Source organism: Rhipicephalus microplus, chromosome 9 (genome assembly GCF_043290135.1).
Source record: "Rhipicephalus microplus isolate Deutch F79 chromosome 9, USDA_Rmic, whole genome shotgun sequence".
Classification (NCBI taxonomy): domain Eukaryota; kingdom Metazoa; phylum Arthropoda; class Arachnida; order Ixodida; family Ixodidae; genus Rhipicephalus; species Rhipicephalus microplus.
The window spans coordinates 90,861,313-90,877,836 of record NC_134708.1 but is presented as its reverse complement, the minus strand read 5'-3'; the positions used below and the strand labels follow the sequence as shown (position 1 = coordinate 90,877,836).

The window sequence follows — 16,524 nt, the reverse complement described above, 5'->3', positions numbered from 1 at the left end:
TAAGTATGCACCCTATTCTGCCTACGGCTTCGCATAAAAGTCGGCAGTATTGACTACATAAACAATACATACATACATACATACATACATACATACATACATACATACATACATACATACATACATACATACATACATACATACATGCATACATACAAACAAAAGAAATTGAACAAAGAGACAACGCCGTTATTTCAGGCTGGCTGTTCTTTATCGCATTTAATTACAATGGCACATTCGAAAGGATTGCACCAGACAAACTTCTACGTCGACGAGTCTTCATCCAAAGCACTCGGCACCGTGCAGCCGCAGTAAGTGCAGCTTCTAGTAAGTGCAAGACGGCGTCTAGGCCCTTGCGATACTTGCTCACCTGCCGCCACTGCCCCCCCCCCCTATCGGGGACGGGGTCTAGGCCTCCGTGATGGCTCATCAGCATTGATTTATTTGTGGAGTTCAACATGACAAAGCCACGATATGATCACGAGAGACGCCGTAGTGAAGGGCTCCGGAAATTTCGACCACCCAGGGTTCTTTAACGTGCACGCAAATCTGAGCACACGGGCCTACAATATTTTCTCCTTCATTGAAAATGCAGCCGCCGCAGCCGGGATTCGATCCCGCGACCTGCGGGTCAGCAGCCGAGTACCTTAGCTACTAAACAACCGCGGTGGAGTGACGGCTCATCCGCAGCGCACCAACGTGCGATACGTGTTAATAACAAGGGAGGCCGTCCACGCATTCTCGGCAATTTACCCAGGCACCGTGAGCACAGAGGCCGCCGTGCATTCCGCGATTACTATCAAGGGCTTGTCAAGTGGCTCGGTGAGCAACTGTGCGGATATTTCACGCGTGCTGGCAGAGCTACTATTTCAACTCCATCAAGTGTTGTCGCTGAACTCCGGTTCCTTGCATGCCGCTACACGATCGTCGGCTGTTCGAGCAGTCCCGTTGTTTTGCGACATTCCCGGTGTTTCACGGCATTCCTGAAGGTGGAGACCATTATTTCTCTCAGCACCTTCCTCGCCAGAATATCGCAAGTGAATATTTTCCATCGACCACCTTCGCAACGCTGCCAGAGCAAGGCATGCCTACCAGGGAATAAGGCAGCAATCTAGGCCTGAAATTGCGCTAAGTTCAAAAACATTTTTCGCCCTCTTTCACATTCCTGTGACGCTATTTCCTCGGCAAGCCACATCGACGGCACAGATGTACCCCGCAGCCTTTTTACCGAGAGCATCGTAGATGGCCTCGCGGCAGTCACCCACAACGACCACAAGAAGGATTCCGCGCCAAACAGCTGCTGTTACGCGATATTACTCTCCGCATGAGCATCACAGATCATGAGCACCTACAAGGAAGGACTGTTGGTGACGCTCCAGAGATAACCAGCAAGACACGCGAACACGCCGTTACCATCTCTTCTCGGCTCTCACACATACATCTTTTGTAAAAAAAGCGGAAGAGCAGGAGCCCATGACATCTATGCCTATATGCAAGACCCATCAGCTTCTCTGAAAATTCCCACACATCCGGAAGTCCTCTTGCGTGCACTGAAAAAGCGCATGCGAGAACCACCGGAAACGGCACCCAATCTATTGAAACTACCTCCGGAACCGTCAGATGCCTGGCATTTTCAAAGTGACGTGTCGTTGAGTCAAGCTGACATGTCTGTCAAAGCTGTCAAGGAAGGCCGGTCACTAAAGCCCAAGTCGATCCATGGTTCAAATGGTGACCAAAGCTCTTTTGACCTCGGCAGCTCTGAAATACAATACGTTAGGGCGCACACAAGGACCTTGCAGCTAAAACCTGAAAATGAGTTCCCGGTGGCTGCTGCGCTTATCTCTTCTAAACTTTCACTTTGATGGCCACCGACATACGGGGCGAAAATTCCCCAACAGCGCGTTCACGAGTGCGACAAAAAGATTATGAGAGCCACAAGCTTCCCACACCTAATCTTGAGAGCTATCTGCTAGATGCACCTTCTGTAAAGCACGTGGAGTCGCAGCGTGGCTGAGGCCTGCAGCTGCAGTGAGGCAGTCACTGTCAGCAACATGAGATTTCGACACTCGATGCATCGCGGCGTGCACAAGACAGACCACTCAGGCTGTGCAAGACTATTCGCCACGCAACAGCCAAGGCCGACCACCAAAGGCATCATTGACGCCACTGGCTGACACGCCACAGCGAGTGCCGGCCTCCAGAGCCTTCGGCACTTCCTCAAGACCAGTCATGACATACCATATACAGACCACCGCGACACACCCGAAAATTTTCCAGAGACATTTTTGGCAGCTAGTTCTACTTCATCACAGTCATGGCCGAGTGTAAGGATGACAGCGCCACTGGGGCGCGAGCGTGCACTAGGCTATGCTGCGAAACAGAATACAAAAGCCGGCCCGTAGCAAAGGTGATGTCTGTTCTCTTCCTTTAGATACATATATACATACCTGCATACATACATACATACATACATACATACATACATACATACATACATACATACATACATACATACATACATACATACATACATACATACATACATACATACATACATACATACATACATACATACATACATACATACACAAACAGGAATCCATGTGTGTGTGTCCTCTCTTTCATTGTAGTTTTTGGCCATTTTACTTCGTATCAATGCTATGACTATAGATTGTGTAGTATATGACATTTCTTTCCATCATAGTGCAGCAAATGTCAAGAATCATGGGGTTTACAACAGCACGTCTAAACTTGCGCTTCAGCTAATTGAAGCAAACGTCTTCGCTCGGTATAAGCGCCTGCGTTTCGTAGGGATATATTCTTTAGGCATTTGAGTGTCGTGAAAGCGTCTGGCAAGAAAACCCATTGCAGCTACAAAATGGTGTATATAAATCTGCATCTCTTTCTCGCTACGCTTCTCTCTCAACCAAATAATGTGGCATATCCAAATTATTTTTGTATTTTCTCAGTTCAGAGTGTTGCCCTTGACAATTTCGGAAAACTGCCCTATTCCATGCTGTTCACGTAAATATCCGCAGTTATATACTTGGTGCATTCAGGGACATGGATGATGAACATTTTGATACTACAAATTGAGTGTTTTTTTCTGTTTCCTTTTGCATTTGTAATTGCCGAGGATCTTCTACATTCCAGTCTTCTTGAGCACACTTCATAAAAACCCTGCTCATGTATTGTCTATACGTTTGAACCCATTAGGATGTGTCTCAATTCATTATTTTGTCTTTAGCATTTGATGCTTGGAATTGCATTTCTTATGCTAATGGCTGAAAGAAATTCTCGAACGCCAAAGAGAGTGATACTGGCTGAAGGTTGCATGAGCTAGAATGAGTGCAACGAAACCAAGAAATATAATATACTAGCTGGTGTGAAGGATTGACCCGTCGCTGTCTATATATATATATATATAGTTAGGCGTATCCCTAAGTGTGAATTTGTTGAATTGTTATTACATGACACATGTATGAGAGCATCTAACTCTATAACGAGCGCTTCATACCATGAGAAAAAACATGAAGGTTGATATACTCATGGGAGAAGGCGACATTGGATCGTTTTAGTCTTGTCATTACAGAGAGCGGCTGCGCACTGGTTTGTCACATTGCTCTCGGGTACTAAATTGAATGCCTCATGCTACGTGCATGTGGTACATGCAAGGTGATCTGGCAGACATGGAGGTCATCTTTGAAGTATGCCGTGACAGCATGTAAACAGTAGCACTGAGGCAAGGGGGAATGGTATGTTGCCTGAATGTTATAAACCGCGTCATTTAATACAGTTTATTGATGTTATCAGCCATCGAAATCAAAGAGTAAATCATTGTGCACAATTAAGAAAACATTAGTGAATAAGAGCACTTAGTCAATTGATGAATATAAAGATTGCATATTTAAGCCCTACCTCCGTAAAAGAGAGTCATCCGGCGCTTGCGACGGTTATCAAACACTCCCCGTATCCGTAATACACGCCTGTGGAGAAAAAAAATACGCATCTAACAGAAGAAATGCAGTAGTGTTGCAAAAACTCACCTGTGATTTCTGGTTAAGTAAGACCTATTAAAAATAACGGACAGTGCCCTAATAGACACTCGTTGGTCAACCTCACATCTGATATGTGCTGTATTAGTTGTCTTGACGGTCCATAATTTCTCAGGCATCCCCACGAACTAGAAGAGTGCAATAGTAGAAAATAACTAAATTAGGTACTGATTCAAAGCAGGCCACACCGCTAGGGTGTCTTTTCTGTAAGCAGATGCATGATTTTGTTATACTATGCACAAGCACTGCAATGATAAAGTTGCTGCTTATCGTCGTTACAACACAGCATGCAATGCAGCACTCATTGATTTCGTAGGTCCGTGGCGGGTGTTTTAACGAAACAGTGAATAAATGACATTTAAGTTGAAACATGAGCTGAGAAAAAAATAATGTGGCAACCTATACGATTCATTCTTTAAAAATATTCTGAATTTGTAGTACAGAAACTAATTGATGTACTAGAGGCAACATTGTTTTATCCTCAGGAAAGTGCACTTTTAAATCCTTGACCCAGTCATGTCCACCTTGTGTTCACTAACCCCTTAACCAGTTATTGAGTGGACTGTAGAATGCGTGGCAGTCCTCTACAAAACCTTTTTTTTTTTCGAATCTTAACTGCATCCTTCGAATTCTACGGTTAAACATTCAGTCGCTGCAGCCGATCAGTTTTCTATTCGTTCACTTTAGTTTTTAAGTACTTGCATAAGAACTAGTAGAGATAACATGACATATACTTTTGTTGAAAGTATTATCTGATAAATATTAATATTATTCGGCCTAACAAAGAAGAAGGAATTGTTTAAAATGACAGCGCATTCACGGGGTGAAGAATGGAGATTGGGGAGCTATATTCGTTCATCCATTCCTTCTTGCTTCCGTCCGTTCATGCGTTCGTCAGTGTGACCATTCATGCGTCCATCCGCCCGTCCGTGCCTGCGTCTGTTCATGCGTCCGCACGTCCATCTGTGCGGGCATCCCTGCGTTCGTCCATGCATCCGCCCCTGCGTCTGTCCATGCGTCCATCCGTCTGTGCAGCCATCCATGCGTCCATCCATGCATCTGTCTGTGCGTCCATTCGTCCATTTAGTCAACACTCCAAGTACCACCATCTCGCATGTTTTCATCATATATTCTGCATATAGAAGCACCACCACCCAGTGGACGTTCCAAGGACAAAACGAGAGGTTGCACGCGTTTACTTTCTTGCGGTTTGCACTTCGTGTCTACTTCCCACCTTTAACCACCTCGAGTTCATGTTATATACTAGTTCACTGTATTCATGGCACTACAGCCCAACGCTCGCTAAACCTTTTTAAAACCAAGGAGGTTACGCCCAGCGAGTATAACGTAGCAACCCTTTCTTGTCAGATAGTGCTCAATGTATATGCCAATGGCTGCTAATGGGTATTGAGAGACAAGAGAATTCGGCTTTCAGTTAACGCACACGCTGCAAATTTTTTCTTGTTGAACAACGCACATGAGAAACCTCCCACCGGCTCCACCTTCCTGGTCAAAGCGTAAGAACGGTTACACACTACGACTACGACGAGGGACGAATGGGTGTCGCTTTTAGGAGCTTAGCCCCTAAAATCACTTCCTTCCTTTAGCAATACCACAAAGCAGACAACAGCACTCAATTTCCCTACACGTAGGCACCAGAAGTCAGTCAGCAGATGAATTTGGAATTAAACCTACCTTGTTCAGCGCTAGTAGATTGTGGCTTCAAACATGAACGAAAAATAGCGTCTCATTGTCCCAGCTCAGAAGTGGGATCGCTAATGTTAATTCTCAGAAGACGCATGGTTTCTTTAAAAGAAATTGTCAGAGAATTTTCTCATCATAAAATTCTCAGAAAACACAGGACAAACAGGATCTAACAGGTTACAGTATGGCAAGGAGGCAAAAAAAGTAGTTATTTTGTTTGTATTAGAACGAAGATAAAAAAGAAAGAGTCCAGGAAAGATGATGGCTTTTGGGGAAAAAGCTTTTAAACACGTCGTGTGCTGTACCGGACGTTTTGCCAAGCATAATTGTGTTGAAGGGACAGTTTCTTGCCTTAGTGCTTCTATCTGTATGTATCGTGCTCTATCTTTTTATCCAAACAAAAATTAACAGAGTGTAAAGGGGGTCGGAGGAGCGGAAGGACTGCCGGGACGAGTTATGGGAGTGAAATGGAATATTTAGGAAAAATGAAATGGAACGGCGGCTGTACTTAGATATTTAGCAGAATTATGGTTGTTCCTTTTCGTTTTCAGAGGAAATTACTACTTGGTAATGACGACTCAATGAAGATAACCGGGATTAGGAGTTCCTACAAGAATTGCTCTATTTTCGTTGGCTTGCAATTTGTACGCACCATATCGGGTGAATTCATGATCTCCTTTGAAACATTATATCAGTTGAGCTCATTGTAACTAGGTTTAGAAATAGGTGATATTTGTTTCTGTGCCTTCGTGACCCCAAGTATGACTGAAGCATGTATGGTTTGTGATCGTCGAAGTTGTGAACCACAATAGTCAAATGTGCCACAGCTTTAGGCACTTCCTTCGCCATGTAAGTGTAAAGATCGTTTAATGTGACATTCACACGACATGCTATTTTACCTATATGTTGTTTGGGTAAATATTGACCTTCAGTCATGCAGTGAACGTTGATACTCGCGCATATAAATCTAAATTTCGGCATGAACGTGTTTTACACCAGGGTCCATCATAACTTTGCAAGACCAAATTGAAAAAAAAATAGACTTCTGTCACTGTGAATTGAACAAATGACTTCTTAGTCCACGACAGCAGTAACTAGGCACGCCGTCGACTGCGCCGTGGTCCCTCCTTTATTTAGTCATAGGTAATGAAGTAGTGAGTTATCGTCGTCTATTCGAATAGAATTCATGGCTTTAGATTTACGCTTACATGTATGAAACACACATTTTCACACAGTCTAGTAAATCTTCAAACGTATGGTACAAAAATACAACCATCCAGAAGTCCAAACCATTCGGAACATGCTCAAATGTCTGGGCAACACTATGCAAATTAGCCGTTGTTTCTCAAAAGACAGACCTTGTCAAGCAAAGTGGCTCAGCATGCCTGGCCATCATGTGGATTTTTCATAATGAATAAATCAGTAGCAGCGTTGTTACTTAATATGGCGACTTATTGTCGACAATCTTTCGAACCGAAGAACTGAACACTATGAGGTAATTGAAGATTGTATTATATTGATTCTCTTGAAGCTGTCCCTGAAATGAAGGCAATCACGGTAAAGAATTTACAATGCTGGCTTGTCTTGAGGTCGTTGCAGAGCCTGCAGTTTACAGGCCTGAGCTCACTATTTACTTGCTCATGAAGCCATGATTTCAAACATAAAGTAGAGGTGCGGAGAGCAAATAAATTGTGTTGAGCTTGTGGTGATATGCACAGTTCAAGTATTCTGAAGACACATGCTGACGAAAAGTAAACAAAACTTACTGCACACAAACAGATTCAGAGAAAAGGGTGTTGCCCATTGCGGCTGCTAGCGTCGTTCTGTTGACTTGGTATAAATAACTGAATGTGAATTTAGCTTTCCAAAACTAAATAGTGCCAAAGATCTCTTTTAAAAACCAATATTTCAATTCTTTAGCAACTTCTGTTGTGACCAGGAGAAAAGGTAGATGGTACGTAAGACGGGTCTAGATAAAATCGACAAATAGTGGGTGACAGAAAACATTAAGGTAAATAAACGAACACTGCAAGTTCCAAAGGGTGTTCGGCGAAAGCCTGTGGCTATCGTCTGAGTATGCTGTCTTTTTACACTCGCAGTGGAAAGGCTTAGAAGTGGAAAGTGTGTGTCTCTTACTTTTTTTACATTGAATCGCTGCGACACCAATCTGCTTCCGTTTAGCATGCATTTGTTTTCTCGCACGTTGCGCGTCCTGCGGATGCCCTTGCGTCCAGCGCTCATAACGCCGATTTATTCTTCCACGTAAAGAGGGACCCCCACCACTGGCACCACGTCAGGTGACCGAACAGACACCATATACAGTAATCCATCATCATCAGACTGACTACGCCTACTACAGTACAATGGCCTCTGCCATGTTCCGCCAGACAACTCGGTTCTACGCTTTCTGCTGCCATTTTAAACCCGCAAGCATCTTAATCTCTTCTACCCACCTAACTTTCTGTCTCTTCCTAACCCACTTGCCTTCTTAAGGCATCCAGTAAATTACCCTTAATGATCAGCGGTTATCAGGCTTACGCGCTACATGCCCAGCCTATGTCCATTTCCTCTTCTTGATTGCTGCTATATCATCAACCCCGGTTTGTCTTCTGATCCGCTCTGCTCTCTTCTTGTCTCTTCAGATTACACCTATCGTTTCCTTTCCATCGCTTGCTGAGAAGTCCTCAATTTAAGCTGAACCCTCTTTGTAAGCATCCATGTTTCTGCTCCGTAGCTAAGTACCAGAAAAGTATAGCGATTACGAGTTATTACGGGTTCTAGCCTAAAAATGCATCACCAGTTGTCGTACAAACAACTGCACAAGACAAGGCCCATTTTTTTCAAGCGGAAAGAACAGATTTCCTCTTATGGCTAGTCATGATGAACTTCAAACGAAGCAAGGAAATATTTGGTGAAATGTCCAATTATGTATACGAGAACAGTGAAATATTTCGAGAATTTAAGAGAGCTTCGATGTGATGACAATAATGATGATAATGATGATTAGTGGAATTTCGTGGCGCAAGGGCCATGGTTGGCCAAAAAGCGCCATGTCTTTGATGCGATATAATTGATCACTAACAATTGCGATGACAAGGTGTATTACGGCTGCATAAAGACATCAAATCACGTGCGGTATAAAAGCGTAAAATATGTGTATAAAGTTTAAAATTATGCCAGTGATACGCGATTTGATGTAGGAGAGAGAATGAATCCTAAGTGACCATGATATGTACAGTTGTAATGATATGAGCAGTTGTAAAATAGCACGCATGCCTCCTTGACCTCTTTGAAAAGCAAGGGGTTAGAGGCAGCTGCTTCTCAAAGTAGCTACAGCAGCAACGACCTCCGCGGAGAGGTTATGCTACGGGTTTTCCTTATATACGATGCTTAAGCTTTCAATTTCAGCTAAAAACACGAATATTGAGTGATACTTAAAAAGTGGTTCTTTGCCAATGAACATCCTAGGATGAAGTGAAATGTGTTCACGGTAGGCTAGCGCAAAATGCTTTTCTTAATGGAGTCTAGTTGGATGCATTGGATGAGGATGTGACTGACGGTGAGTGATTCCCCACATCTATCACACATAGGTGGATCACCACCGCACAATAGGTGTGAGTGTGCGCTGTATGTATGTCCTGTTCGTAGCCTTGTAAATGTAACTTCTGTGAGGCATGATTTTGATAGTGGCGGCCAATTACCATGGAACGGCTTAATGACGTGTAATTTTTTTTCTTTGTGACTATTCCATGTGCTCTGCAAATAAGCTCAAAGATTTCGTTTAAGATATGGTTTTAGGTAAAGAGCAGGGAGAGCTACGGATGTATTAGCAGTGCTGTCGTGGACAGATGCGGCTAGCTGGTCCGCCAACACGTTACCTTTGATCTCGCAGTTCCTGGCACCCAGCACCTGCAACATGCTGTTTAGACTAGTACACTGCGCATAGTAGTATATAAAGCGAGATAACCCTATTGAAAATCCTGGGTTGGTGGATGCTGGAACAATTGGTGAATATAGTGGAAAGAATAGTGGATATGGTGGATATATTAGTGGCTATCGTGGAAACTGTAGTGGGCATAATGGCTGATGACGGCAAGAGTGAAAAAAATGATGGCAGATGGTGGTGGCGGTGGCGAGCCAATGTTCGTGACGGTGGAAAATGCCGGCTGATGACGGCTAGAGTAAAGAAAATGGTGGCAGATGGTGGTGGTGGTGGCGAGCCAACGGTAGGGATGGTGAAAAATTCCGGCTGATGGTGGCGAGGCAAAACGTGCTTGGGTGAAGGCTCGGTGAGCAAGGTGGATGACGGTGGCATGATAGAAGCTTGATAGAGGACGGTGGAATGATGAAAAAGACATGACAGTATGTGAAATCCTTTATTTGTAGTGCTTCATTCTTGAAGTCGCAGAGATGTATGTTTACGGTCAAAAGAAGCCAACGCTACTCATTTCGCTTTCTAGTACGTTTTTTATTACTCATGTGTCAACAACGCTTCAATTTTTGTGGAGCATAAGGTATGTGGCCGGGAATATGTTTACATTTCGCGCGCGTACTTACATCAGTTTTATATCCGCGATGTGTTTTTTTTGTTGTGATGTTTAAAGGACTAGAGTTGTCACTGTGAACATGACAATAAATATTTTACATCTTCGCGCAGTTGTCGACAAAAAAATGGGCTTGAGTTCGCAATTGCCCTTTCAATGTTAGAGCAGAACACAGCGGTCACTTGATGTTGCCACGCTACAAACGCAACTCTGGCAATTCTCGCACACTCTATTGTTTGAGCCGTACCTTTAAGTTAACAAAGTGCGTGCGAATATGCATAAACTTTCAACTTTCGACATGCGTCGAGATGAGCCCCAGTGAATTTGACTTTCACCCTTCTGTTCTACCACCATGATTTCCACCAAAGATTAGTCATACCGACCGAGCCCGTACTGGTGTTATCGACACTTCTGGGTTTCAGAATACACAATTAGACGAGTAAAAATGACAATATAGCACAGATGCGGCATAATTTACTCTAAATGAAGCCTTTTTTATTGTGGACGGTGTCCGCGCAAGAAGCGGCAAACATCAATGCGACGCTGCTTGCAGCACTTCCACCAAAGGTACGTCTCCCCTCACCGACAGCCACCGCTAACACTCGCCGGCACTTCGCCGGCTCTTATGCGAGAACATAGACACGTCAATTAGTATGCTTACTGAACCAATATGATAGCATAATGTTTCTGGCACGCTGCATTCGTTTTCGACAAGCCGTTATGTAGCTGTTTCTAACGACAGTGGTGCGCTGGCATGAATGTGGGGTGCAATGCGTGAAAAAGCATCACAATAAATTGTGTGGGCGTATCTGTCAAATGAGCATAAAAGCATCATAAAGCCTGAACAGATATCACCCCTTGAAAGTAGCAAGAAACGGATAATAAGCTTGGCCATAACTGCCAATAAACTCTACCTGCTCCTCAGTCCACTGAGTTGTTTATTTTCTTGCGGTTGTAAATTGTAACAAAAACATAGCGCTGTCGCCATTATCGCAGTGGCAATAGTAAGAGGCAGCACTTGTTCGTGTTTATCAAATGCGCGAATGTTAGTAGCAGGTGCTGATCCCATTAATCTCGGTTAAGCGACAAAGAAAACTGAAGTACAAGAGTGAGTTTGTGAGTTAACTACTTCTTTGACACCGCAACTGCTATCTGTTGGCATGGCGCCGTGCACATTCCACATCAGGCGCTTGACTAGACCAGACGCGGGATGGCTCGCTCCTTGCGATGTGAACAAACGGCCGACGCTGGCCAGGATGAAGGTCTTTTGTGCCCTCCACCGGGCTACCGCTTTTTACTGCCGGCTTGCCGACTGGTGAAGGAATGGAACTTTGTGTTTTTCTCCACGAAGACCCATCAAAGAGGCCTTATCGAATTGAAGATTTCCGGGAACCCCTTGAAGAAGACGGCTTGCTCAAGGCTGTTAGTGGTATAGGTGCGTTCCAGTTGAGCCATGTCTGGCGTGTCAAGACGATAGTTATAGCGCGAGAACAAAACGACGTCGTTTTGTTCTCGCGCTATAACTATCGTCATGCCATACCACGTAGCCCAAGCTGCCACACTTCTGGCTTGTCAAGTTTCGCACGCGACAGGCAAAGGGCAGTGTGGTTGGCAAAAGAGGCTTACGTGTGAAAGGTGAATATTGTGCAATGATTGATCCGCGTAAGCAGAACATTACGTTGAAGATTCACTCCGTGCCTAACCACATCCCAGGAGAGGCTCTGCGAAAGGCTCGAGTGAGTTTGGTGAAGTGAAGGACGTGTGTCTTGACGAGTGGCGTGTTTCTGGATTTGAGTTCACAGAATCGACAACGACAGTTGTACGGATGGTCCTCAATGAAGGCGTGTCAGTCGAGGAGCTACCACATCTGCTCAAGTTCTACTAAGGTTGCACGGCAGGCTCGTTGGTTATTCATGTTCTTTGAGGTATAGCGCATCCAGGACGGGACAGAGAAGAAGACACAGAACACACACACGGCGCTAACTTTCAACAATGCGGTTTAATCCGAGAAAGGTATTAGTATTCAATTGTATAAGAAGTGTATAACTATTGCTGTATATATACCTATAAGTATGAAGGGTATAAGTAGAGTATATATACAAATAAGAAGGGTATAAGTATTGCTGTTTCTCGGAATAAACTGCATTGTTGAAAGTTATTGCGGTGTGTGTGTTCCATGTCTTCTTCTCTGTCCCGTCCTGGATGCGCTATACCTCAAACATCAAGTTCTACACCGGCTCTGTACTTGTCGTTGTGCCTGGACGAGCATTAGTTTGTCTGAGGTGCCGTAGGCGTGGGCATATCAGACGTTATTTTCAGACGCCACGCTGCACGGGGTGTCGTGCTTTTGCGCACGTTGGGAAGGACTGTGCTAGAACGTATGCCAACGTTATTGGTGCGTCTCCTACTGTATACTACAGCCACGAGAACATTAGAGACGCCGACGAAGCTGAGACTGCGGCACCAATGGCGGAAGAATGTTCTCCGCAACGCGGACCAAGCGCACAACCTGAGCACTCTGAAAGTTCGCTGACCGAGCCTGATGTCGCCGACAAAGAGATGCTTGAAGACCAGAATGCAGTGAAACAACAGGAATGTGGAGACCGCCACGGCTGTGACCTGTCGAAGGATAGCGCAGCGCCGACAAAGCACCCGAGGACCAACGCTACCTTGCCAAGCGAGAAGACCGAGAAGACATCCGACTGCAAGCAGCAACGCCGCGACCGTCCGTCGCCCAAGGCCGGTGGTCTAAATGGCAATACATCTGCAATGTCTCAATCGGCGTCCTCGTCGCCTGCGCGCGGCGAACGGCGCAGAAAGTGAGCGTTCTGGCCTTGAGCCTGGACGCGCACTGGTGGTGCTGAGCTAAACGTGTAAGTCTGTTTCACACTTGTTGAAAATGATGCGTCTGACTTCACTGATTAGAGTAGGCACGCTTAACGTGCGTGGATTGTCTGCAAAGCGTGAACAGTGTCTGGTTAGGCGTCTCATTGAAGAAAAAAGATTTGGACATACTTGCTGTCCAAGAGACAAAGGCCGAAAGCGAGAGTGCAAGTGAACATATGATTGCTCCTTTCAGCACGCGTTATAACGTGTGTGTTAGCCATTCAATAGGTACTTCTGCAGGGTGTGCAATATTTCTCAAGAAATGCTTAGGCATTGTTGAAGAAACAGTGGTTACATCTTTGTATGGAAGGTTTGTTTTGTGTGATTTTATCTATGAAGAGGCAAAATTCAGAATAATTTGCGTGTACGTACCAAGAGACCATCGTGATCGCTTAGCTTTTTTTCAAGTTTGTGTCCTTATTTTGAAACGAATTGGCCACTTGTTGTTCTTGGCGATTTTAACTGTGTGTTCAGTGCAGAGTATCGATCTAGTTGCTTAGATAGAAAAGATGACAGTGCTAGTTGCCTAAAAGAGAGTATTGACAAGTATTCCCTTTAGTATGTTGCTTTCTTTGCTAAAGGCGGACTGCAGCGTCATTATACCCACTTTCAGGGATCAAGCCACGCAAGATTGTACAGAGCTTACGTGGTATTAGAGCTGGCAAACGTTTGTGATGGTTATGGTGTTGAACACGTCTCATTCAGCGATCACTCACATGTTATGTTTTCCTTAGGCCAAAAAGAAGCACCTAAACGTGCATTTATATGGCACCTCTGAAAGTTAAATGCCAAACTACTTAGTGATGATAAGTTTTTCAAGTGTATCAAAAAATTACACAAACTTAACACCTTTCCATTTAGTTACTGTGCGGAAAATTGGGAATTCTTTAAATCTACTGTGAAAATGTGCGCCATCGAAAGAGCTGCAGAAAGACGCTACAAAAACGAGTGGAGGAGAACAGTTTAAAGAAGCTACTTGTAAAATACAGCAAGGCAGAAAACGAAAACCCTGGATTTTAAGACGAAGTTATTAGAGATATTAAAAACAAACTTGAGGCCATCGACGTCGACAAATTCCAAGGTGCGGTTGTGAGGGCTCGAGCAGACAGGTTAAATGCAGATGAAATGCATAATCAGCAATTCCTCACTACAGAAAAAAGTATGCGCATGCTAAAGACATCACAGAAATTGAAGATAATTGTCAGTTAACGACTAAACTCGAAGATATCAAGAATGCATTTACAGAATATTATCGCGAATCATTTTCCAATCGTATACCTAACGAAGCCACTTTTGAAAAAGATTTTCTAAGCTTTTTGCCAACGCTTGATCGCCAAGATGCAAAAGGTATATCGGTTGATATAACTGCGGGAGAGATCGAAATAGGTAGAGACCAATTGCATAACGGGAAATCTCCTGGCCCGAACGGGATAACGGCAATACTCTACAAGTCTTTCAAGGCAGAGTTAGCCACTGTTTTACAAAATGTTTTCGCTGAATTTTTCAACAAAGCCTACCACCTTCATTCAAGAAAGCACACACTGTTCTGATTTCGAAAAGTAAAGACCTTGAAAAACAGAAATAAGTATCTGGTTAGAAGCCGATGACATTGACGAATTTTCACTACAAAATACTGATGAAAGTTCTGGCGATGCGGTTGCAAACAGTCATATGTACACTGCTTGGCTCACATCAAACCTGTGGAATAAGAGGAATATCAATTTTTACGAACATATATCTAACACGAAGCATATTGAAGTGCTGTGACGCTGACTTCAGAAGAGTTGCAATGTTGCAAATTGATCTAGCGAAGGCCTTTGATCTAATTTGTTATAGCATTTCGTTTAAGTTGTTAGAACATGTTGGCGTTGGCTCTGTGATACTGAAGGGTGTTAAGATGGCTTACGAGAATTGTTCAACCAAGTTAAATATGAACCGCGAGTTAACTAGAAGAATTAATGTATGTTCATCAGTAAGGAAAGGATTCCCACTTTCAACTTTATTATTTGCTTTGTACCTGGAACCTCTCTGTGTGGCCATTACGAAAAATATCAAATATACAAGGTTTTCATTTAGGAGCGTGTGAGGTGAAAATATGGGCATATGCTGATGATGTTGCAATATTTTGTACCAGTCAGGAGAGCATACCCACGTCTACGTGCATTGTTCGAAGGTTTTGTGATGATACCAGTAGCATTGTAAACATTGACAAGTGTGTTGGGCTGTGGCATGGAAATTGAGGAGCGTTCCCAGCGGTTTATGAACGGATCAAATGGTCAAGCAAGCCTAACACATACCTCGGTGTTCCGCTTGACCAATATAAGAACAACGATAATCTGTGGGCCGAGAAAACCAAAGGGCTATCTGTTCTGACACAGAAATTGGGAGGCCGTGATCTGTCCATCTTCGCTCGCGCGACAATATGCAACGTCTTCCTGGTATCGCGGCTTGTTTACTTGCTGCAAGAACTGTCCTGTTCCAGGATCAATATCCGGAGAATTCATAGGCTTCTTGCTGTTTTCGTGTGGCAATCTCAGTATGAACGGACAAGCCGCCACAACCTCTTCTTAAGACTAAAAAGAGGTGGTTTAGCGTTGACACACTTATTTTTGAGGCAGGTTGTATCAAGGTTTCTCTTTCTACGACATCAACACGATCCGTTTTTACGTACATTTCTTCTGATCAGGCTAGCATCAGCATTGCCGAACTTTATTGTTACCTCGAATGATGAATTCCGCTATGGTGTCAGTACCTTTTTCGAGAAGTTGTTGCGGCTTTTTGATTTCTTAGTGCTAGATTGAGTTTGGAGTACTTATCTAATGTCACTGGGAAACATTTGTCGAGAGACGTGATTGAAATTGTTTTTACTGTTTTTTTGTATCGTTCTATGTATAGTGGCAGCCAAGGAGAAGATGTTTTGATAAGAGTTAAAAAGATGATCGTACCAGCTGGAGGTAAAACGTTCTTTATTAAGCTGCACACGAAAACGCTGCTGGTTAAAACGTGGCTAGAAAAAAGACGCGACTTTTCACCCTGGGGATCCGACTGCTTATTGTGCCGAAAGCCTGAGTTGGTCGAGCATGTTTTTATAGATTGTCGGGACGCATTTTTGTTCTGGGATGTTCTACAAAGAACACTAAAAAACGATTTACCACTCACTTCACATGGAATTCGATTTTTAGCAATAGAACCTGGCCTACTAACATATAATATGTTATTTTTCCTCGGCTTACACAGCATATGGCTAAACCGCATGGCAGTCAGATATTGTGATTTTGACGCGCGGCCAGTACGTATTTATTTTATTGAACATATGTGCAAGTTACGAGAAGTTT

The 16,524-nt window shown here is 43.8% G+C and overlaps 2 protein-coding genes across 12 annotated transcripts in view; one reads left to right on the top strand and one right to left on the bottom strand.

Annotated features, from left to right (window-relative positions):
- The window catches only part of LOC142771998 (uncharacterized), a 371,379-nt gene that overhangs the window by 305,585 nt on the left and 49,270 nt on the right, over nt 1-16,524 (top strand). The gene's annotated exons all lie outside the window — the stretch shown is intronic.
- The window catches only part of LOC119165552 (uncharacterized), a 137,691-nt gene that overhangs the window by 107,356 nt on the left and 13,811 nt on the right, over nt 1-16,524 (bottom strand). For all 4 annotated transcript variants that reach the window (XM_075874067.1, XM_075874070.1, XM_075874069.1 and 1 more), the window contains exons 2-3: nt 4,047-4,183; nt 3,919-3,986 (exon numbers count right to left, since the gene is read on the bottom strand). Coding sequence is in view for 2 of the 4 variants with exons in the window: in XM_075874070.1 (XP_075730185.1) it covers nt 3,919-3,986; nt 4,047-4,183 (205 nt within the window). In the remaining 2 variants the exon portion in view is untranslated. The remainder of the gene's footprint in view (nt 1-3,918; nt 3,987-4,046; nt 4,184-16,524) is intronic.